Below are 23,363 nucleotides of genomic sequence, written 5' to 3'. Positions count from 1 at the left end.
AGACAGATATATTAATTGTCATGACATATCACCATTTCTGGATAACGAAAATAAACCCACAAAAAATCTAAAATTTGAAACTATAATAAACATTTGAAAATTTGAACATGAAATAATCTCAATGAAATATTTCCTTTTAAAAATTATATATAACCTCCCAAATTAATGTAAATAATGTAGGGGAAAAAACTAAACATGCTAAACAAGAAGGCTGGACAGGTTTTTTAATCATTGCCATCTAAAAAATGTCAAAAATCAGACACTCTTGAGTTCTTTAAATCCATAGTAAGGAGCAAGCATCACTGTAAGGAAGTATTTCTAGTTGATATAAGCCATACATTTTGGAACATCATGGCAGATCAGAAAAATATCACAAGGGACTTGGAAAATCAGAAAATGGTCTTTCTCAGTTTATATTTTCTCAAGGGGGTTTCTCAACAACAAATTCGGAAAATGTTGAACGAGTTGCATGCAGAGTGTAGTTAAGCTTGAAAGAAATTTTGTAGTTGAACACCTGTTGTATGTCACTGGCAAAACACAATAAACAGCTGTTCGGATGCCACTCAAGATGCTTGATCATGTGTTCATCCATTGACCGTTGAGCCATGGGTACACACGTACCTACTAAGTGCCACATCTACTGTAGTTCCTTCCAGAGAGATATGCATGCTTTCACAACCGCAGGTAAGGGCAACGTTCATTTACTCATCACCCACTTCCATCCACTTCAGCGTGCCGTTGACACATGCGAGATACATTGTGGGTGGCTGCGACTGAAATCCATGACCGGTTTGCGACCAAGATTTTGCACTAGTTAGTGAAAAGTGCGTCATCACAATAAAACAGTTTGCATGTACTTTTTGGCTATTTTTGACCAAACTGTTTTTTGGCGGCTCCCATTTTTTTAAGCTGGCATTACTTTAAATTAGACGTTTTTAAAGTTTTGTTGTAATACTGGTTTTCCTTAACTTCTAGGAATGGGCTGTCAACAATGAGACAAGAGCTCAGATTGAAGATACGGTCTTATATGGCTATTACGGTGAGTTCTTCTCCTTATCCTTGCACTTTGGTAGATTACATATTGTATGTGTGGCTAAAATTTTATATATATTTTATAAATATTTTCTTGAATTTCAAAGTAAAAATGCATTTCTGTTGTCACTATATTTTCCCACCTTGACTAAAAGGACAACCGACGTCTCTGGACAAGTTGTGTCCATAATTTGTAAAATGGCTTCAAATGACTTCTACTGAGCGTATTTTAATAAGATTCCACCGCATAAAGCTATATTTTCCGTTTTAAGACTCGCGCTGAATATTCAGGAAGTCTTGTTTTTGAGTTGGTGACGAGTCCGTACGTGACGTCAATAAAGGAACGCCCCCTGACCGAAAAAAAGACACATTGTAGCAGTCCTTCCATCACGTGCATGTATTTTCCTGTACTTGTTTGGTCTGACAACCTCGTGTTGCACCCAAAAGCCGCCAGAAGAGAGTGTCCAAGCTCCATATAAGGAATGTATCAGCCTGTGGAAACGGAGGTGGCCACAGGAGGTCGCCATTTTGTGCCTCTTTTCTGGTGATCGTTTCTCCCCAATGTTGCCTCAAAATGGCATGGAATAAATTCTTTAATCAATTGCAAACATGTATGCTTTCCCCTTCAGAACTATTTGAATCATATTCATAACTGGATGTGTCACAAGAAAGCATATTCTCCGAATCTGAAGCTATTGTTTTGATTCTCAAGCAATGCAAGACATCTTGGCATGACGTCACAAACTGGGAGCGGGATTTTCTGAAAATGCCCAATTCGCAGCTCAATTTTTTTGCAGATTTTGGACACTTTAAGTCATTTTTATTGGTGTTTTGCATTTGAATAAAAATATCATACTGCATGTTTTGGGTATATTATATGCTATCAAACGTTTTTCTGATGTCAGTTAAGAAACAAAAAAGTGACGTTGGTTGTCCTTTAAGACTGTATGTCCATTTTGACTATAAGAGCTGTGGTTCATGCATAAATCTTATCTCCCAGTAGTTTGACTCTGGGCCTCACACATTTCTTTTAATTCCTACAATGTTGACCTCCTTACAATGCACACAAGGCTGTGTGCATTGTTGCATCATCACCTCATCAAGCACAATAGCCAAGTCAAAGGACCCCGTTTTTGACCAATGTGAAGATAAAAACAGTTATTTTACCTGACACAACAGTTCATTGCAGCAATAGCTTTTTAAACACTACTAGATGGAGGGTCACTCTGCAGACATCATCCTGTTACCTCTACAATATAAGAGTCAGACGACCCTCAAGGAGTGAGTAGTTTTTCCTTTGTTTTAGTTTTATGAAAACAGTTGTTAACTCAATGCCGCTCCACTTGTATGACATTTAGACATGTTAAAGTAACACTTGAGACACCAACTGTAATGATAACAAAAATTGAAAAAGTTTGAGACTGGAATGAATTCACTTGTTTACCATCATTCACTTCTATTGTACTGTGCAGAACATAACCAGCATGAGACTCAAAAAATACCTGAAAGAACACAGCCCCCAATAAAACCCACAATGTTTATAAAATAGACTAGTTGTCCATGATTACAATAACAGGGCCCAAATCCAGACTGTTTTTCTTATCACTCTCAAACGTAAAACTATAGTGGCGCTGAAATGCCTCAGTGTTTGGCTTGCATGTTTGCCTTTGAGTCTGCTGTCTCTGATGACAGCAAATTCAGCCATTCCAGAGACACTATCACACGTTTTCCAACAGCTGCTAGCCTAAAGTGCCTCCAAGCAACACTGTTATACACCGTCTGTTAAGAAATGACAAGCTGTCTCCTTGCTTCGACAGCTCAATCCAATGAACTATTTCCACTGGTTATATGACAATAAACTTTCAAAGCGGCTTTCAGAGACTGCCTTCAGTGAATGTTAACTCAGCATTTGAGGGACTGCAATCAGTTGTCTGCCGACTATAAAAGTTACATTTAATATCTGTTTTAGAGTAAACATACCCTCAAATATAAACTTTCTTTTGCTCAAATGCAAGACATGAATAAATCAATTGGTGTTGTCAGTAAGGATGCACTGCGTCAGTCTTTTAATTCAATTGTTGGACAAACTGCCTGTAAAGCAAGTTTATGAAGGAGCAGTTAAAATTTGTCGCGCATCAAAGGATGCAATTTTGTGCTTTAACAATTTCAAGTATTTGATCCTAAATCACTCTGTGACAGTTAATCTGAAGACATTACATCTCATTTGACTCACTGCTTGTTTGTATGTAAGAAACCTTAAACTCTCTTTTATCAGAAAAAAGTTAATTCCTAAATTATATGGGTCTGGAGTTATATGAGCTTGAAATGAGGGCAGCTGTCCAAAATATAATTCAATACATGCATATTGGTTTATATTGTGCTATACCAATAGCTGAAGCTGTAACAAAGCGCTAACATGGAAAAAGAAGGGCAATGCTCCCCCTTCGTGCAAGGGAAAAACATTGCCTTAGACTTGCTTCTTTCATCCGAAAAAAATAGTTAATTCCTAAATTATATGTGTCTGGAGTAATATGAGTCGCAAGTGGGGGCGGGTGTACAAAAGACAAAGCAAAGCTGCCTCCTCGTGGAAGGGAAACCATTGCCAGAGATCTGACCAGTGCTTTACCCCCGTAAGAAAAACCAAAACCCGGTAATGGTGCTCCACGTTATATTTTCAATTCCCAAATAAATTTGGGAATGCAGTGAATGAGTTAATAATGTTTACATGTGCAAGTGTGCTTCCAGCTTATAAATATTAAGCCATCTCGTTACTGTTCTTGTGCCTTTTTTCCAGTCCATTTGCAACAATCCTACCCATTTTATGGCCTGTGGAGATTTACATTTAGATTATTTTAGTGATCCAATGTCTTATAGTGGGGTCATCTACCTTCATATCTGCTTCCAATGCACCCATATTCGATAAGAGGACTTGTAGGCTGACACTGAGAAAATATTTTTCTTGTAGCGATGACTGTTTCAACCCGTTGTTAAAACATTCCACTTTTCTATTTACCAGGAGATGAAGACCAAGCTCCGTGCGTGTTGGATGCACAGCTCAAATCTTTTTATACTGATGCGTAGCCGCTCTATTTTTTTCTCTTAAAACTGAATACATGATATAGTGTGTCAAAACGAGGACATGCCTTTCCCTGATATGATAGAGCTGATTTACCTTTTCCAAGTTGTGTGTGTGTGTGTGTGTGTGTGTGTGTGTGTGTGTGTGTGTGTGTGTGTGTGTGTGTGTGTGTGTGTGTGTTTGCATGTATTCATGAATTCTCTTGAACTATAAATAAAAACAATGTCTGATTTTTACAAGTAAATTTTCACAAATTTAAAATCTCACAACAATTCTTATTATACTTATACTTCTTTTATTTTTATTATTTTTGTTTTACGGACGGGTACCAGTAACAAACATGTTCGTCAGTGTGTGTATGTACATCATTTCAACAGTCATGGATAAATACCGTCAGGGATACAGTACATGTCATAACAGCTACATTGTAAGTCTGGAAAAGTAAATGAATGAAAAGTGAACGCCTGTTATTAAAAAAGCCACTTGGTTTACAAGCTCAAATATCTTTTTGTGATCTTTGATGAACCCCCGTCTAGTCATTCATTCTCGCCGCTTGGTCCGTTCATACATTTCATTTGACAGTCTACTACTTCAAAGCAGTGGTGTAGAAGAACCTTAAGCAACAGGGCAAAATACCCTTGGGCCCTCTAAATAAATCATTGGATTTCTCTCTCCTTTTTAATGCCATTTGCAGGAAAGAAGCCAGAGAGAATGCCATCCTCTTGGAAATGTATATGTGTGAGGGGTTGGGGGGATGAGTGGTGTGTGTGTGTTTTTGGCCACTGTTGAGGAACAAATTGTGTGGTCTCGTAGAAGATGTCATGCAACGTGGAAAAACAAACACAAAATGACTTGCCAGACTTGCTGTGTCGTGGGCATGAAGCGTAAGCTAAATATTAGCTGGCCATTTACATTTGTGTTTACCTATTGTTTTAGTTCCAGTTTGACTTGTCCCAATTTAGGCAGTACAAGAAGGTCGAACATGCACTGCAGACAATCAATTCCGTTCCTTGAATCCAGACGTGTTTGATCATATTTCAATTGTATCCTACTTTCACCTACACTTTTTAAGACACATGTTGTGCTGAACATGGATTTTTTTTCAATTTTGATTTCCTACAAGTTGTACAAAAATGTTTTACAACAAAAAGTTGTGCAAAAAGATTTCCTACTAATTGTAAAAAAATGTACTGCTTGCACATATTTTCTATCTGGTTATTCGAGGTGTGTATTGTTGGACAGTCTTTCTTCCCGTATGTGTCCAACAGGGGGCGCAATGTCACCAACCGACTTTTGCTGCGCACCGGGCCGCAGAGCGACTGCACTTTGGCTCCTGTGGCAGGGAGGGGGGCAGGGGGCTGCGCACCTCGCACACACATTTTCTATTGGTCCTTCTTTGTTTCTGCTTCTTATAAACGATTCCGGGAGAACTGTTAATATCCAAAGTGTGTCTTGGTGTGCAGGCATATTAGAACACATTTTGCTGTAACATTTACTATAGATTTGTATTAATTATATCCCGAAGAAGTATAACGCCTCTGTCATGTGGTTTTGTCATACCTTATGTGCAGTTTAAACTATATTCTCAGTTGAATGAGCCCGCTGAGACAAGTACTAATAGGCTGTTTAAACCCCTTCAGCCCTCACTCATACAGTTTTATCCACAAGGTATCTCCCTGGTGTTAAGCAGAGAGGCAAGTTCTTGTCATACTGCCGTACTTCATAGCAAGTGCCTGAAAAGACAGATATTTTCATCAGTCTCCTGAGTCCTTTGTCAGGGAGCGTTTCAGAGAGAAATGTCCGCTGGCTTTGAATTAAAATGTAATATATTTCACCTGCCAGCAAGGGACAAGAGTCTAGGTTCTAATACCCTTGTGGATGGCCATGGTAGCGTGAGGACAAGGGTCTAATGTTTCTCATTTAGCCTTCTGCGGCTTTGCGACGGATTCTACAGTGTTCAATGATATATTTGACGGCACACATTCTAGACTGTTTTCACCCTGCATCCTCGTGACGCACTGGCTTTTTAAGTCTACATACGTTACATGCCACATTTATGAAAATGTTTCTTTTTCTTTTCATTCCCCATGTGTAAAAAGCAACACACCTTGAAAAGCATAGGGAACTTGAAAGCGACAACATTTATTTATATTGTGTCGGCTCTGTCAAAAAGGGATACGTGTGCTAAACCTTTACCTCCAGCCATTTGTTCCGACCCTGTGGAAATTGTGTTAATGATGAATGGCAATGCAGTCCGACACATTCTTTTGGTATGTTAATATTCGTGGTTTTATGACTAATTTGACCTTTTAACATTGCCTAAACACACAAGCGTATGCCAGTGATTGCATACAGTTGCATCAATTTCACTTATCTGCTTTTGACATCACCCTCAACCCATTTTATCTAGTTATAATGTGTGTAAACACGTCGATACTTTTGACTTGTACAGAATATTTGTGCATATTTTTAGTGGTGGGGAATTGTTACAACAATTATTCCAACATATTGTCATGATAAAATGTTGGTTCAATATTGATTTGCGTCAGCGTGGCAACTGTCAAACTGTCAGTTAAAAATATGTTGTCACACATTTTGATAAAACCTGTGGTTTATTGTTTTTTTTAACTCGGATTTGTTGAGGTTCTCTTTTTTTTAAAATACTGATAATAACTCGATTAAGGACATATCTAAAAAGTTAAGTCATATTAAAGCACTTCCCATTGTCTTTTGACATTTATATTTTAATGAACTGACTGAGATGAAAGAAGGTATGAGTGTATGATTGTGGAAATGTGGAAAAGGTGAAATATATTATCCACAAATAATTGCTGCATACTCACTGATGCTGTAATCTGTCCAGATAAATATCCACATCATTGCAACAGGGTTTACGGAGTACGTTTTATAACATTTTCAGGCTTCCATGACTTAAGTCATATTTATTGATGATGAATTATCATCCAATAATATACAATATACCCGTTATGCCAAAATACAAGTGAAAATAATGTTTATTTATTTATTAAACAAGAAATAGAGTTTGTTTGAGCATTTCTGCTGTTTTTCGTCTCGTCAATGGACCGAGTGTTGAATGAGACTAATTCTAGATCTTAATGTCTGTCCACAGCACTTTACTCCATCATCCTCTTGTGTGTCTTTCTATGGATTCCTTTCGTTTATTTTTACTATGAAGAAAGAGATGATGACAACGTCAACACATGCTCGGTAAACACTTTGCTTTTCTTATGTCCTTTGCAGCCGTGACTGACCAAATATACAAGTCCCTTTTCGTTATAGCCTGTGGGAGGATATTGTAGAATGTCGACATGGATCAAAAGATTTCCTGATTTAAAAGAAATGAAAACAGACATTTAAGATAACAACACCTTTGATTGTCGCACAATAGATACATTCTCAGTGTTCCATATGGGGAGTTAAAACACATTTTGCATTAAAATGCGGGTTATTAGGTCGTTGAACAAGAACATCAATGGCCATCATTTTGATTTTATAAAGCTTGCAGTCCATTTCAAGCCATCAATCCAATGTTGTTTTTTTCACTCTGAATTAATTTTGCCTTTTTGATGTATCCGCGTTTGTTCGCAGTATACACCCGTGAATGTGTCTGTATTTCTGCTCATGAACATGATTTCCCAGTCACTATATATTTTTCTTTCACTCCAGCAAGTCAAAAACGCAATCAAGTACACAGTTGGATTTGCCATTGTCTGTGTGGTGCTGCTATTAATTGGGTAAGTAAGATTCATGGTGGCTTCTTTTGCTACATGTTCATGAAGACCCTTCCACAAAACAAAAAGTAGATGTTGCTTTTACTCAATGACCTCTCTCAAGTGTAATTGGTTTGTAGGCCAGAGTTTCCCGACCCTTAATGAATCAACGCACATTATTTCCCATCAGAAAATATGTCATGGCATACCACTTATCAAACGTTTCCAAAAATATATACACAGGTCAATTGTATAGTTCTGTCATTTAGTGGATGGGCATAGAAAATACTGATAATGCAGCACACTTGATCTCACGCAGCACATTTTTGTGCCACGGTGTACCGTTTGGGAATCACTGCTCTAGGCAAAGCCGACAAAACAATAGATTTCCTGGTGCCTTGAATTTAGCGAAAGTGATGTAATGGTCTGCCAGAGACATGCAATTTATCTAAACATTTGCTTCATGAATTGAAACAGTTGGTGTTTGGATTTGACAAGACTTCCAGTCTCTCTATTTTTAACCATGTGTTAGCTTTCACCCCAAATTGCCTTTTCAACCACTAAGAAAAAAAAACAACCTTTTGTTGGAAGACAGTTCACACTGTAGTGTCTTGTTTGATGCTACAAAGCTTTTTTATCTTTAAATGGTGTCTGACCTTTTACTGCCACATGTAGACAATTGTGATCAAACCCTTTCTGCTCTGTGAAGGCCACTCTTTTGTCTGTATAGATTAGGTGGGAACTCAGGGCAAGTTTTTTTGGGGGGGTGGAGGGTTAGAAATGCACTAGATAGACGCAATAAAACAGGTGACTGAAATACCATTTGGGCGGCCCAGCCCAGTCTTTTGTTCATTTGAGCTGGTGATTGCTGTTTCACCTGTACTGTATGTGCATGCAAAATGCCTGATATAATTCTTGCGGCACCTTATAATGCGATTCAGTAATGGCGTGTGCTCAATGCCATATGTGTAAACAACCAGGCCATATAACTTTACTCTTTCTCTGGCGTATAATTCTTGGTCAACACTTTTCAAACACATTTTTTTCCAACATATGCAACAAAATTCAAACTACCACACATCTTTGTTGTTTTTCAGGGCATTTGTGCCACTCGAGGCTCCACCACAGCAGAATGCCACACAGTGGGAGAAAGTTCAATACCTTTTTGAGGAACTTGGCAGTGGTCGTGAGTACTGTTCTTCTATAGACTGACTACTTATTTGAACAAACTGTAGTATACTGCTGTTGGTTACAGCAGTGTCTTTTCAGAAATTGCTTGTACTAACCTTTATTTCACGTTTGGATGGGTGTCTTTATGATAGATTTTATTTTTTAAATTCTAAAATGTAATTCAACAAAAGGCCGCAGCATAAATGAAACAATCCTCATGACTTTGGCCCTGTATAAATGCATTTTGCAAGCTCTGCATTGCAGATCAAAGTTCACTTCGCAGTCAAGTATCCTTGTAAAAATAAATATATATAAAAATGAAATGATCTGAATAGTCTCTGCCATTGAGTTTGACGCAAATTTCAATGCTACTCACGGAATTGAAAGCTGCCTGAAGATTACGGCTGTCGTGGCAGACAGGCTCCATTCACACTGCCCAATTTTATATTTTTACTGTTATTTAAGAAATCTGCCCTCCAGAGACTAAGTGATGTTGATTGTTTTCCAACCATAATGTCACTCAGTTGTTTGGTGTTTTAGATAATTTCATCCATCCATCCATTTTCCGTACCGCTTATTCCTCATCAGGGTCGCGGGGGGTGCTGGAGCCTATCCCAGCTGTCTTCGGGCACGAGGCGGGGGACACCCTGAATTGGTTGCCAGCCAATCGCAGGGCACACAAAGACATACAACAGGCACTCTCACACTCATACCTAGGGACAATTTGGAGGCTTCAATCGGCCTACCATGCATGTTTTTGGAATGTGGGAGGAAACCGGAGGGCCCAGAGAAAACCCACGCGGGCTTTCGCGGGTAGAACATGCAAATTCCACACAGGGAGGCCACAGCGGGACGCGAACCAGCGACCTGTGCACTGTTAAGCCGGCGTGCTAACCACTTGTCTACCGAGCCGCCTAGATAATTTCATAGAAGAAATTGATTAGTACATTAATATGCTTTATAACTGGTTCTTTTGGGTCATGTTTTTTTAATAGCTGCGGAACATCAATGTTCAAGGTACAGAATCTAGATTAGCTCTGTGGAGAATAAGGAGTGTTCTCTGCGGAATCAGCACTTTTTCTCTGGAGATTCTTTGGGTGACTTGCCAAATTAACACTGTTTTTACGACAATTTTGACAAGTCCGGCGGGCCGGGTTAAAAAGCCGAACGTGGCAGGCCGTAGTTTGCCCATGTCTCCTCTATATACATTCCAATTGGTGGAAAAAGCAAAATGTGAATTCCCAGGAGTTCTTTGGACTGCTGCCATATGCAGATCAAGAAGGAAGTTGAACCATCTGCCTGTTTTTACTCGAGTGGACCCCCATGCCATGCTTCTTAATTTTCCTCCCTTGGCACAGGGGAGAAATTTCCAGACTCCCTTAGTGTAAATGTGAGAATCTTCCTTGTTATAATTCTCCCCTCTCTCTACTCCCTCCAGATGGGAGGTTAATTGTGTTATGGGAAGTAATGTTTGGCGCATAATGCAGCCGACTGCATTCCTATGGTTGGTCACTGTGGTCACTGGATCAAAATTCAAATGTTATATTCATGACAATGTCCTCATTTTACCCTTATGTTTCAAAGACCATCTAAACACAGTTGTGGTTCATCTCATATGATTTGGTGTGTTAGGAATTGGTGAGTCGAATTGAGGAAAATATGTTTCCTCATCCAAATGTACAGTATGTCATACTGTTGGTGCTTTCTCTCAGTATATTAAGGTGAATGCTATCAAGTAAAAATAAATGTGATCAGTACGTCAATCTAATCTGAGAAATTTGCAAAATATGAATTTACACCACATTTTAATGAAGAAATTGATCCAAATGTTATTATTTTTTTTTTTTGCAGCGTTAAACGTATGTATGAGAATTTGGTTCATTATTTGGAAATCTTGGTCGATTAATCACGTCACAATTAAAATAATTTTACCATTATCAAATGTTGTTCCATTCACAAATACCGCTGCCAGGAAGCCAAGTTAGAGAGGTTCTCGTATTCTATCCTAATGCATTTAAAATAATGCATTGACGGTTCTTTAGTTTTCCACGTAGTCAAGCAAGCAAAAGCACTATAAAACCCATTTCTAATTCTTTGAAATAATTTGACAGTTCATGTCTCATTCTTCAAAATATCCCCCAACTACCAGAGAAGGTTATGATCAAAGATGATGACAGATGCTATAAACATTATCCTGGCCCTGAATATTGACCTAAATATTCACTAATGGAATACCCCCTCGTCAAAGAGAATGTGAAGTAGAGAGCCGCCCATGCTGACAGGTGCTCTCTGCGTTGTGAAGTTGCTTCTGAGAGGATGAGGGCTATCTGTACAATGACAACTGTGTAGGATGTTACACACAAGCCTATGACAGGTGGCATCCTGACAGGGGAGAGAGGCTATCAGTCTGTTCATCAATCCCCCCTTTCTGACTCCAGCTTTGACAGCTGCTGTGACACCTACTGTTGCCCTTCTCTGATGGGTGGTCCCCTTTATGCTTCAATCAAAGGTGGCACTCCTCAAATTCATTTACTTATATTCCCAGATCAACCTTAAAATAACAACAACAACAACAAAATAATAATAATAACAAATGACAGTTCCTAGCTGTCTCATTATTAAAAGGCTGGAGCCTATCTATTGCCAGCAGGGCACACAGAGAAAAATAACCAGTAACTCTCACACTCAGTGTGAGTGTTCAATCTGCCTGCCATGCATGTTTTTGGAATGCGGGAGGAGACCGCAGGACCCGGAGAAAACCCACGCGTGCCCAGGCACAGCTCCACACAGGAAGGCCGGAGCGGGACACGAACCGGCGACCCCTGCACCGTGAAGCTGGCGTGCTAACCACTAGACTATCAGGCCGCCCATTATTATTGGATTGGATTGGATTGGATTGGATTGGATATGCCTTTATTAGTCTCACAGTGGAGAAATTTACATTTCACAGCAGCAAATTATTATTATTATTATTAATTTTATTATTATTATTATTATTATTATTATTATTATTATTATTATTATTAACAATAATAATAATAATAATATTGTTATTATTATTGTTATGATTATGATTGTTATTGTTATTGGTACTAGTCAGAAGTGATTTAAATGAACGTTTCATTGTAACTGCTCCAAATTAAACAGTTTGAGGTGATGATGCATAATCCACTTCAGTGTAGGAACAATGTAGGAAATGCGGAAGATCTTCACAGAACAGTCAAAACAAAAACAAATCTTCAACAGCAGAAACGGGTTCTCCAGTTGTTCAAGAACTAATGTTTCTGAAAGACGTTTTTACAGGATTGCATTCATGTGGGAGTTCCTCTAAAATCATAAGGTCCCATTATTGGCAAAAAGTCAAGCTCTCTTTCCACTTACAGATGGCCTTCCCGCTTTGGCTTTCTCCATCAGCTCCTTGACCTTGATTGGGATGCTGGCGGTGATCACTTACACGGTGAGTTGAGAGTGCCATGTTTTGTCATGGCGCTTTACTAGTGTTCTTTTTTGCATGTACTGTGATACCTCGGCTTACGAACTTAATTGCTTCCCAGAAAGTGTAAGGTGAAAAGTTCGGGTGCCAAAGATTTATTTCCCACAAGAAACCATTAAAAATGCAAATAATCCGTTCCCAGGTCCCCATAAAACAGAATTTTCTACTAAATAAGACTTAAAACTACACAAAATATACCTTTTTTAATGTATAATAAATGTGATATTGTATTGTAATTAAAGAAATAAACTACTGTATAATAAAATCGTTTATTTACCTTTGTGATGGTCGTTGATGTAGTTGCCTCTTGATGATATCTGAGTGAAGTTGCCGTGCTTTCTCGGCAGTAACACCCTCATTCACACGGACCCCTGCTAGCTGCGTTCGTAAACCGAGGTATCACTGTACTTTCTATTATGCTTGCATTTAATTTGATTTTTTTGGCTCACCTTTCCACACTTACATCATCCGAATAACAGTCTTGTTGCTGTAATGGACATCCAGGAGCCAACCTGGTGTCTCTGCATCTTGTTGTATTTGATAATTACCCATTAAGTTATTGATTTGTTATGATTTTTAATCAAATGTCACTTTTATTCATGAAATCCTTTTTTGCGGCCATTAATGTTTTTTATGTTATAATAACCATTATGACACCCCCCACCCCTTTTTTGTTAATGCCATAGAAAGAACGTTGCCACGGGTATTGTTAATCCTGTCCATTTATAATAATACATTTCATGTCATGATGAATATTCTGTGGGGCTTGTGGCACAGCTCTCAGTTTGGGAATAATGAAATAGTGCTGGGGAAAAACCAGAATCCGAGGAAAATACTTGGGCATCACCCCGAGCAGTGAAAGGAAAAGTGACAGCCAACCTCAATCTATTCAATTTCTGTTGAGCCCAGAGTCCCATTTGACAAATTACACAACAATTGAAGTGGAGCTCCTACTGAATAATACACAACCTACTAAGTTGTAGAACCAATCTTCCTTTGGCATCACAAATCTAGCTCAACCGGAGGTTTAACCCACTGTTCTCACACTTTTCAGTAGAATGGCTTCATGATCAAGTACATTTTGTGGCTCAAGCCTCTCTTGTAATTGACTTTTACAATCCCCTGATGTAAAGGGGATTTTTTTTTCAAATGTGCACATTTTATGGTCACAGTATCTGCAGTGGCCGTTCAGTTCAATTATCAATATTGGAGTATTTGCCGTATGTCCGTTTTGTGTTGCTTTTAAGATAGTTGTCCATGTAAAGCGCTTTGTTAATCAATATATAATCAATAATGCACTATAAAAATCAATATGTATTGTATTGTATTCTCAAACGGGAATCGAACTACATCATTGTTTTTCTATTATCGTATATTGCACCTGACAAGCGAGCCATGGTACTAAATAACATACCACAACCGATTTAATCCATCCATCTTCCGCCGCTTATCCGGGGTCGGGTCGCGGGGGCAGCAGCTTCAGTAGGGAAGCCCAGACTTCCCTCTCCCCGGCCACTTCTTCTAGCTCGTCCTGGCGGATCCCGAGGCGTTCCCATGCCAGCTGGGAGACATAGTCTCTCCAGCGTGTTCTGGGTCGTCCCCGGGGTCTCCTGCCAGTGGGGCATGCCCGGAACACCTCACGAGGGAGGCGTCCCGGGGACATCCTAATCAGATGCCCGAGCCACCTCATCTGGCTCCTCTCGATGTGGAGGAGAAGCGGCTCGACTTTGAGCCCCTCCCGGATGACCGAGCTTCCCACCTTATCTCTAAGGGAGAGCCCGGGCACCCGACGGAGAAAGCTCATTTCGGCCGCTTGCATCCGGGATCTCGTTCTTTCGGACAGAACCCATAGCTCGTGACCATAGATGAGGGTTGGGACGTAGATCGACCGGTAGATTGAGAGCTTTGCTTTTTGGCTCAGCTCCTTCTTCACCACGACAGATCGATTTAATCATGGCATTGAAATGATGACTTCAGTGTCTTTAGTTAATTGTTCCTATTCCTGCTCAATATAATTAGAACACAGATTCATGTCCTTATGACAGATATTGCAAACAACACCCTTGAGTATATAAAGTATTTTTTTTTCTTCCTGAACATCCATCCATACAAGCATAGTGCCTCCATTAAAAAAAATATATATTATTTTTTCTGAAATAGATTTTTTGGTCAAATGTCCGCCCTGTGCGATGACCTTCCTCTTATTCAGTAATTTGTGGTCGACATAGGGAAATGCCTATCCTCAAATTGAGAAGATGAAGCCCTGATTATCTAATGAGAGACTGTGACAGTGACCTGGATGTAGTAGGTGACATTATGTAATGAATAAGACCAATGTTCATATTTTTTCTCCTCCGACACATCAGAAATCGTTCAAACTTATTTCATTCACAATGTTGTTTTGGAATAGTTTTTTTCATCCACATACCATTTCCCTTTTAAATAAAGTGAATTCCAAGTTACGAGAAAAATACTTGTTCTTCTTTTCCCTTTGGCTTTTCCCCCCAGGGATCGCCACAGTGAATCAGTCTCCTCCATCTAACCCTGTTTTGTGCATCCTTTTCTCTCACACTAGCTACCTTCATGTCCTCTTTCTCTACATCCATAAACCTCCCCTTTGGTCTTCCTCTCGGCCTCCAGCGTGGCAGTTTCAAGATTCAGCATCCTTGACCCAATACGTTTATTCTCTGCGGTCTTTCACAAAAAAAGGTTTCAGTGTTTAAAGTGCACTTTAAAGTGTGCTGCTGGTGGAACCAGTTTACTTTGTCATCTAGCTTTATTGAAGCACCATTACATATCAGGAAATCGTTTTAAGCTTCTTGTCAAAAAGTTGCAGACTTGGGCCACCGCTATTCAATAGGTGTCAGGTAAGACACTCCAGTGATAATTATATAAGTGTCAGGGAAGAGGCTTAATTATTTTGCTGACGATCGACTGCCGCTCCCATTTGTTCTGCTTTGCGGTTCTCAAAGGAAGATGTGGAAAAAGTTTCTCAAGATTTTTTCCAAAGATAACAGAAATGCAGCAGCAGCGTCTTTACACCGTTGGTCTTATGACAGTCCCTCAACTTCCCTTTCATTTTCGTAAATAAAAAGCTAGCATACTCAATCTTTTTAACTCAATCATGACTCATTCAACATGTATATTATTTACTGTGCGCTAAAATTTGTATGTGCAACTTCCACCAAGCAATTTACTGTCGAACTTTATTTGTTGAAATGCCATTTACTTGGTTAGTTGAAATTACTGTAAAGCACCCGTATCCTGTTCAGTTTTAATTAGCTTCTGTGTACTTTATTGGCTTCTTTATCAAAGGATACTAAGAATGTAGGGGACTTCCTGCTTTTTGGCCATTCTACGATAAGCGGATAAACAAAGGAGAGGCTTGTGAGGGATGGCTGTGTCTACCCAGTTCCTCCTCATCGAACTCAACAGTTACTCTCAATGATTTCAGCCAGTTACTTCCAATCCTCCCACCTCCCGCTCCCACACGTGCGCGCACACACACACAAACCACTCGGCTTTCAGCTATTTCAGGTTTAAAATAAATAATAAGCAAGCACGATTACATGTGACGAACACATGTACAGAGGACCAACCTTTTTCTCTTTTATATTTCTCTCATGTTGTTGCTCATGAGGGCAGGGGAAATGTTTCTCCGGGGATCTTGGACAGGTTTTCCTTTTATGAGAGTATTTGATATTCTGGACATGCTCCGGCCTTAAGAGCTCCATGATTCATTGCAGGAGGTGACATTCGCCCATAGCGCAGATCCACAGTCGAGACTAATAACAGGCTAGCCTTTCTTAGTATCCCATGCGACACAACGCTTCATAACATGCAGAAACTATTAAAAGTTGTTTTAAAAATACAGAACAAGTTTTGGGAAGTAGTGGAAAGATGGCACCATGTTTGTCAGGGCTGAAAGATTCCTAGCACAGTCCATGTCCTTTTGTTTTACTACAAGCCCATAAATGAGACTCCTCGGTTTGTAAAAGCGAGACATGACAGGGTGAGTAAGAGCGCATTGACTTCCCTCAGTTATATTCATTTGTATTGATCGTTGTGTTGTCAGGTTTTAGAGGTGCCCCTAATTTTAAATTAAAGTTCAAACATCCCTCCAGGAGATTAAAACCTAAATGTCAAAGATTTTAAAGCACCTTTTGAAATTTGTGCAATTTTGTGTCTTGAACTCAAGCCTTTTTCGTACTTGTCACTTTCGATTTGTTTACATGTTCGTTTCTGTGTGTAAATTGCAATCCTGCATGACTTAAACTAATGACATATATAAAAATCCACTTCATGTAATTCATCATTCATACTACCCTGATACCCTTGCCTGTAACCTAGATTCCTCCTAAAACTAAAAAAATGCATTCCATTCTGGATCATGGCGAGGGTGCTGTCACATGGGGGCACTGTTAAGCTGTACATTGCGGCATGGAGTTTTAAAGAGCACTACCCTCACAAAATGGTGGTGTCCAATGCAGCTGTAAGTTCTGACACCTAGAAATTTTTCCATTTTAATTCTCAACCAAGAAAGACAAAACTTCTCAGGCCAGGATTTCACTGTGATCTCACTGTGTTCACGTTAGCTTATCTTTATCGAATGCAGTCTTTTCAGCAGGTGGGCAGACATATGCCGCAACCCAGTATGACAATAGTGTGTAATTAAAATGTAATCTTTGGTTTGTTTATTTTATTTCCTTTTCTTCTGTAGGCATACGGTATGTCTGTACTGCCTTTGAATCTGATAAAAGGCACACGGAGTGTGGCATACGAACGCTTGGAGAACACAGAGGACATTGATGATGTCGAGCATCAGATTGAGAAGCTGAGATCCAAGGTGTGACACAAACATGCATCACTGATCATGATTAATATATTTAGTTTATGATACAATGTAAAAAGTATGATTGAAATGATGTGAGAGGTGCTCAATTATCCAAGATGTTGTAAGTGTGGTGAAAACCTGTTTTAACTCATCCATTGCTGAGTAAGCCCACACGATTATAGTATTCAGCATTGGAAAAAAAGGACACTTAAAAAGGAAAAGGAATGACTCCATCATCATCACTCCAGCTTCTGAGCACTCTCCGGAGCATGCCACCCACATAGCGGGGCCATGGCCGTTGGACTGGGTGATCGCAGAAACAGCCTTGGCTGTGACGCTCATTCCAGTGAACGGGACGCAGATGATTGTTCTTCCTTTTTCTGCAGAACTTTGTGGTCCTCTCTTCAAAACTGGAAAGGTGCAAATGGAGGACCTTGGCCAAAACTGTAAAACAAAATAGAGGGCAAATTGTAACAATCATGCTTTGTCGTATATTGTGAGACTGTAAATGGAGCAGTGAAAACATGCATTTGGTTAAAATGCATGTTTGAGGTGTCAAATGTGACCAGATAATAATAATGCATACCACCAAATCAAGGTATTCTACACATAGAGAAAAAAAAAACTGTTTTATTGGCGTTGGCATACTACACACTGCATTTTATGGTAATAATGTTGCGATATCAAAATGTCACATATCTACATATCTAGCATAACTTTGCTGCTGTGAAATGTAAATTTCTCCACTGTGAGACTAATAAAGGCCAATCCAATCCAATCCAATCCAATATCCAAGTTAAAAAAAAGAATAACTGGAAAAATATTAATTCATTGAAAATTTATCAAAAACCCAAGAATGATGTTTTCTACTTTTTGATTTTGTAATTCAAACCTGAAATCCAAGGTTACTCTTAATAATCACAATCATTGAAATAAAATGTGTCTTGGGCTCAGTGTCAAGATGGACGCCCATTGTCATCACGGGACAGGCGCAATCTGCAGGAACTTGAAGGAAAGTTGCAGGTCCTACAACGAAGAGGCAGGCACCTGGAAATTGCAGAGCGGACCTGCTGCAACAAAATGGGTGGTGCTCTGAGACCTTTCAAGGTAAGATTCATTTTTAGAATAAATCAGCAGTGTAAAACTCACCAAAAACCCGTCATGTCTCTGACGGGAACATTTAGTTTCCATTCATCCATTTCCAATTAAAAATGAATATTTGTTTTTAGTTTCCTTTTTTCCCTCATTTGAAGCACTCTCCTACTGAGTCATGATCAGCTGGCTAGTTGGTAGTCTGACACCAAAGATAAGCTTGTTTTGATTACAATGGTCCCACACTTCATTAAATTAAAAATCGAACTCTATACGTTTACGTAACCGTTGCCCAATCATTTCTTATTCCTGTCAAGCGCAATCTTTTTTCAATATGAAATGTCCCTCAAGCATTTCTTACGATTTATTGCTTTTTTGGCTGCCGTGAAACGGCCTCGCTTGAAGCTTGATGCTCATATCTGGGCTGCACCACTGCGTGCCTTTGTCACCTTTGGCATCATTTTCAAACTGGAGAGCCAAGTCTTTCCTACACATAAGACATGATCGGTTTATATGGGCGAGTCAATGTTAATTTGGTGTTGTTGTTATCACCCCCATTATATACTGTATGCATGTTTTTTTATCTTTTTGTGCAGATTGTACTAGGCATTTTCTTTATCCTGGTGGCTCTGCTGTTCTCTGTTGCACTGTTCATTTCAAAGTAAGTCATTTTTAAAAAGATACATATCTGTGTTCTAATGTGGCGTGAATGTGTCTTGACTTAAAGATGACCCTGAAAATGTACATGTGTTATATTTCATGATGCACGACACAGAAGCTGCTCATTGTCTCGTTTTTTTTGTCTTTCAGTCTGGATAAAGCTCTTCACTCTGCTGGCATGAGCTCTGGCTTTATAATCTTTGGCACCAATCTAACTAATCCTTTGAATGAACTTCTATTAGCCTTACAACCTGTAAGTATCCACTTATGTCATATGTACGATACATAATCATCCTCAGTTAAAATGCGCTGAGTTAAATATTTTACTCTTTCCTTTAGTTATGGATGGTGCACAATTTTCATATCTCATGCTGCCTGATTTGAGGCTATTACGCCATGAATCAGTAAAACAAAAATGTTATGGTGGTATGGTATCTGCTTTTTAATGTGATAGATGTCTTCTCTGATGATGACCTTACAGGTATTTCCATTGGATTACATCCTGATTACCATCATCACAATGTATTTTGTACTCACATCCATGGCGGGTATTCGCAACATGGGCATCTGGTTCTTCTGGATCAGGGTAAATGCAAAATATCTCTCTCTCTCTCTCTCTCTATATATATATATATATACAGTGAGACTTCAGTTTACGAACTTTATTGGTTCCCAGACAGAGTGTGTAAGCCAAAAAGTGTGTATCACCAAAAAAATCCCATAGGAAACCATTAAAATGGGAATAATCCGTTCCCGGGTTTCCATAAAATATACTTTACAACTAAATAAGCCTTAAAACTACACAAAGCATATCTTATTCTATGTATAATAAATGTGCTATTGTATTGTAATGAAAGAAATACACTGCACTGAATAATAAAGTCACTTTATTTACATTTGTGATGGTCATTGATGGCTTGATGGAATGGCGTCGGAGGTCCGAGGTCAAAGGGAATTGCTTTTTTATTTACCTTTTTGATGGTCGTTGATGGCTTATGGAAGGAGAGTCACCTTCCATAAGGACTGTTGGTCACTTAACCTATGGTGTGGCCTCTCTTCTTTGCTTCTTTGGAGACTCCTAATCATTTTTGCTGATTAAAAACCTCTTAATTGACACTTGTTGCTTTCAGACTTGTAAGGTGTTACGAAGCTGAAGCATCACATTATCATTCATCATGTTGATGATTGTCATAGCCACAGTCTTTTCTGAATCGACCTGTTCGGTAAAAGCCTGCACATCATTCCACTTTGCCAACATTGCCTTTATGAGCTCACTTGATGCTGCAGCCATCTCCTCCTCCTCCCCCTCAGATGTTCTCGAACCATCCGTTGCTGGCTTTAAAATCCTCAATAAGCACAGAACGTCCAGGTTGGCGCATGGCGATATCGGCGTGAATCAGCCATGCTTTCTCGCATCAAATAGCTTTTACTCACGCTGTGGCTGGATAGCTGTTTTTCGTTAATCCAAATTAACAGAAGTTTTTCAACTTCTTCGATTGCCCGCGACCGTCGCTTTGAGATCACGGAAACACCTTTTGCAACAACCTCTGTTCCGGAAAATGGTAGCAATGGTTGACTCAGCATAGCCGTGCTGGGCCACTGAATCACACAAACGCACACCTCGTGCGTGTTTTTCAATTATCTCCTTCTTCTCAGCTATGTTTTTATTTTGTGTCTTCTTGGGCTGAAGACGAGCCTGTGGTGGTTTTTTTTGGTCCCGTAATAGTAAAATTATCAGCAAAAAGCTCCAAGGAGGCGATCGACGTGTGCATTCAATGAGACGGGGTGTGGAAAGTAGGGCCGGCTGGAGCGCTGTTCGGTCGTGTGCTTCCGTCGAAGATCACTCCGCCAGCCGTGGTGGGTGTGTATCATGAAAATAGTGCGCATTTCAAGGTTTAATTTTCATAAATTTGATGTTCGTAAGATGAAAAGTTCGTAAGATAAGGTGTTCGTAAGCTGAGGTCTCACTATATATATATATATATATATATATATATATATATATATATATATATATATATATATATATATATATATATATATATATATATATATATATATATATTCTTTGAAATTGATGCTTACACGCATTTACAAATATTTCCTTTCCCCTACAGCTGTACAAAATTCGACCGAAAAGAACCCGTCCCCAGGCTCTCCTCTTCCTCTGCATGATTTTGCTATTGATTGTTCTCCATACCAGCTACATGATCTACAGTCTTGCCCCTCAGTACGTCATGTATGGCAGCCAAAAATATCTCATAGAGGTGAGCTAAGCTATTTGCTGATCTTCATCCCACGCATTTCTTTGTGTATGGCTTCCCTGGTGCGCTTCCTCTGATGGTTCCAGCTCGGCCGATGTGTGGTCTCCATAGAGCCCGTTTGTAGTTCTTTTTGGATTGTAAACTCGAACATTCTGGTCAACCCATGTTTAGCATTCAAACTATTAAGGCATTCAAACACTCAAGTGTAATAAAATGTTATTTGAAGTCACCTACATTCCCTTTGCACCTTGGTACATTTCTAATGTTCCAGAACATGGATGCCTTTGAAATATCTCTTAAGTGTCTCTTGAAAAAAAAAAATCAGGATTGAATCATAATTCTTCTGATTATCTTATGCTTCTCGCCATTTCCTCATAATATAAACACAGTAGTAAGAACATACACAGGTTTGTGAATTTTGTGTTGTTGTGTTTCTTCTTTTTCTTTCTCAAGAGTCCTTCAACTGGCCTTAGGTCAGGCAACACTACATATAGCACTACCAGGATCTGTGACGCCAACGCGCCTGGGGGTGAGTGTGTCATCTGTGCTTGTAAGGTAGCAACTGGCTAATAGCGAGATGCTGTAGGATCCTGCTATACATGATCAAATATTCATTCCTCACAAGTTGATTGTAAGAGAGCAAGGCCAGTGTACAACAAAGCCATTTCATGTTGAACAATGTTCAGTAATCTCTATCGCCATCCATTATTTATTAAGGAGAATAATCACAAGGACAACCATTTACTAATGTGATATGTAACCTCTTGCTGTCACAATGCCAACACCTATTACAAGCACATCAGTCACAAAAGCATGAAATTGTACAGTACATCTTAGCAAGCAACTTCATAAGTATGAATTATTTATCCAGCTAATGCCCCAGTTACACACGTTTATGATAAAATTGTTATTTCAGTTAAGGTTTCTAAAAACACTATATAGCGCAAAGCATTCACTCATCTGCCGTGACAATATAATTTTAGACCTGTTTTGTGCACTGATGTACATTCATGTTGGAATAGGACAGGATCTAGAATTGTTCCAAGTGAAACACCTTTCAGGCGAAAATAAGATTTTATAGCCACAAAGTATGTACCAACATTATATTGATCCCTAAATTAAGAATTAAATGTCACCTAAATTCATATGTGATTCAAGTGTGCTTGATTATCTGCTGGGTCATTTTCCTTATTTTATTGAAATGCCCTGATTCCCATCGTATTAAAAAATAAAACAAGTTAGAAATCTAATTGTTATTTCACACATTTAACATCTCACTCTCATAAAAACAAGTATTTTAAGCTTGATTGTGTACTAAATATGTTCACTTCAAGCCTTCAACAGTGCTTGGTATATTCTGTTCAGGGCCCGAGCTCACCTGAGATTAACCGAAGGCACTTGAAATGTCGTCTGACAAATCCAGATCTCAGAATTTTTTGGAATCATGGACTTCATTCCAATTACGGCAAAGAAAAATACTGTCCATGTTGTAATTCGCCCAAAATTCAAAACCCAGCATCTTGGATTATTTACGTATAGGGTTTTGTTCGTGTGCATGTCGTGAGTGTGGGCAGTTACAAGTCTTGCAGTTGTACGAGACAGGCTTGCCACCAGTCCAGACATGTGTCTTGCTTGAAAGCATGTGGCACACAATGAAGAAAAAAAAAATACAAGATGCTCAAGACCTAAAGTTGGACAAAAGCAGAAATGAGAAAGAATTATACATACAGTATAACACTTGGACATTTTTCCACCTTTCCTAAAACATTAAATGTTTTTTTAAACAGAAAGCTGATGCAAAACCTTGGTAAACATGCCATTGTCCCAGCATTATTGGCAAGTGTAGACGACATACAATTTCTAATGCGCTCCGATAAATATGGCTTCGCTGATAACTAGATTATCATGTTTATTTTATTGTGCACGTCTTTAATTTATGTTGTGTGACTCTGTAGATTCCTTCCAAGAAATGATCTGGACTCACTATTATTTTTTGTCCTCACCTTTAATG

The 23,363-nt window shown here is 39.1% G+C and overlaps 1 protein-coding gene across 1 annotated transcript in view; it reads left to right on the top strand.

Annotated features, from left to right (window-relative positions):
• The window catches only part of lmbrd1 (LMBR1 domain containing 1), a 34,212-nt gene that overhangs the window by 4,465 nt on the left and 6,384 nt on the right, over positions 1 to 23,363 (top strand). The window contains exons 3-14 of the mRNA XM_089012443.1: positions 976 to 1,039; positions 7,239 to 7,336; positions 7,796 to 7,863; positions 8,937 to 9,025; positions 12,393 to 12,466; positions 17,223 to 17,348; positions 18,291 to 18,443; positions 19,025 to 19,089; positions 19,239 to 19,341; positions 19,570 to 19,674; positions 21,206 to 21,355; positions 21,806 to 21,881. Of these exons, the coding sequence (XP_088868569.1) occupies positions 976 to 1,039; positions 7,239 to 7,336; positions 7,796 to 7,863; positions 8,937 to 9,025; positions 12,393 to 12,466; positions 17,223 to 17,348; positions 18,291 to 18,443; positions 19,025 to 19,089; positions 19,239 to 19,341; positions 19,570 to 19,674; positions 21,206 to 21,355; positions 21,806 to 21,881 (1,171 nt within the window). The remainder of the gene's footprint in view (positions 1 to 975; positions 1,040 to 7,238; positions 7,337 to 7,795; positions 7,864 to 8,936; positions 9,026 to 12,392; positions 12,467 to 17,222; positions 17,349 to 18,290; positions 18,444 to 19,024; positions 19,090 to 19,238; positions 19,342 to 19,569; positions 19,675 to 21,205; positions 21,356 to 21,805; positions 21,882 to 23,363) is intronic.

This window comes from Hippocampus bargibanti, linkage group LG13, assembly GCF_051943395.1.
Source record: "Hippocampus bargibanti isolate YZ-2025 linkage group LG13, ASM5194339v1, whole genome shotgun sequence".
NCBI classification, from domain to species: Eukaryota; Metazoa; Chordata; class Actinopteri; order Syngnathiformes; family Syngnathidae; genus Hippocampus; species Hippocampus bargibanti.
Note: the sequence above shows the minus strand (reverse complement) of the source record. Positions and strands in the feature narration are given on the sequence as shown.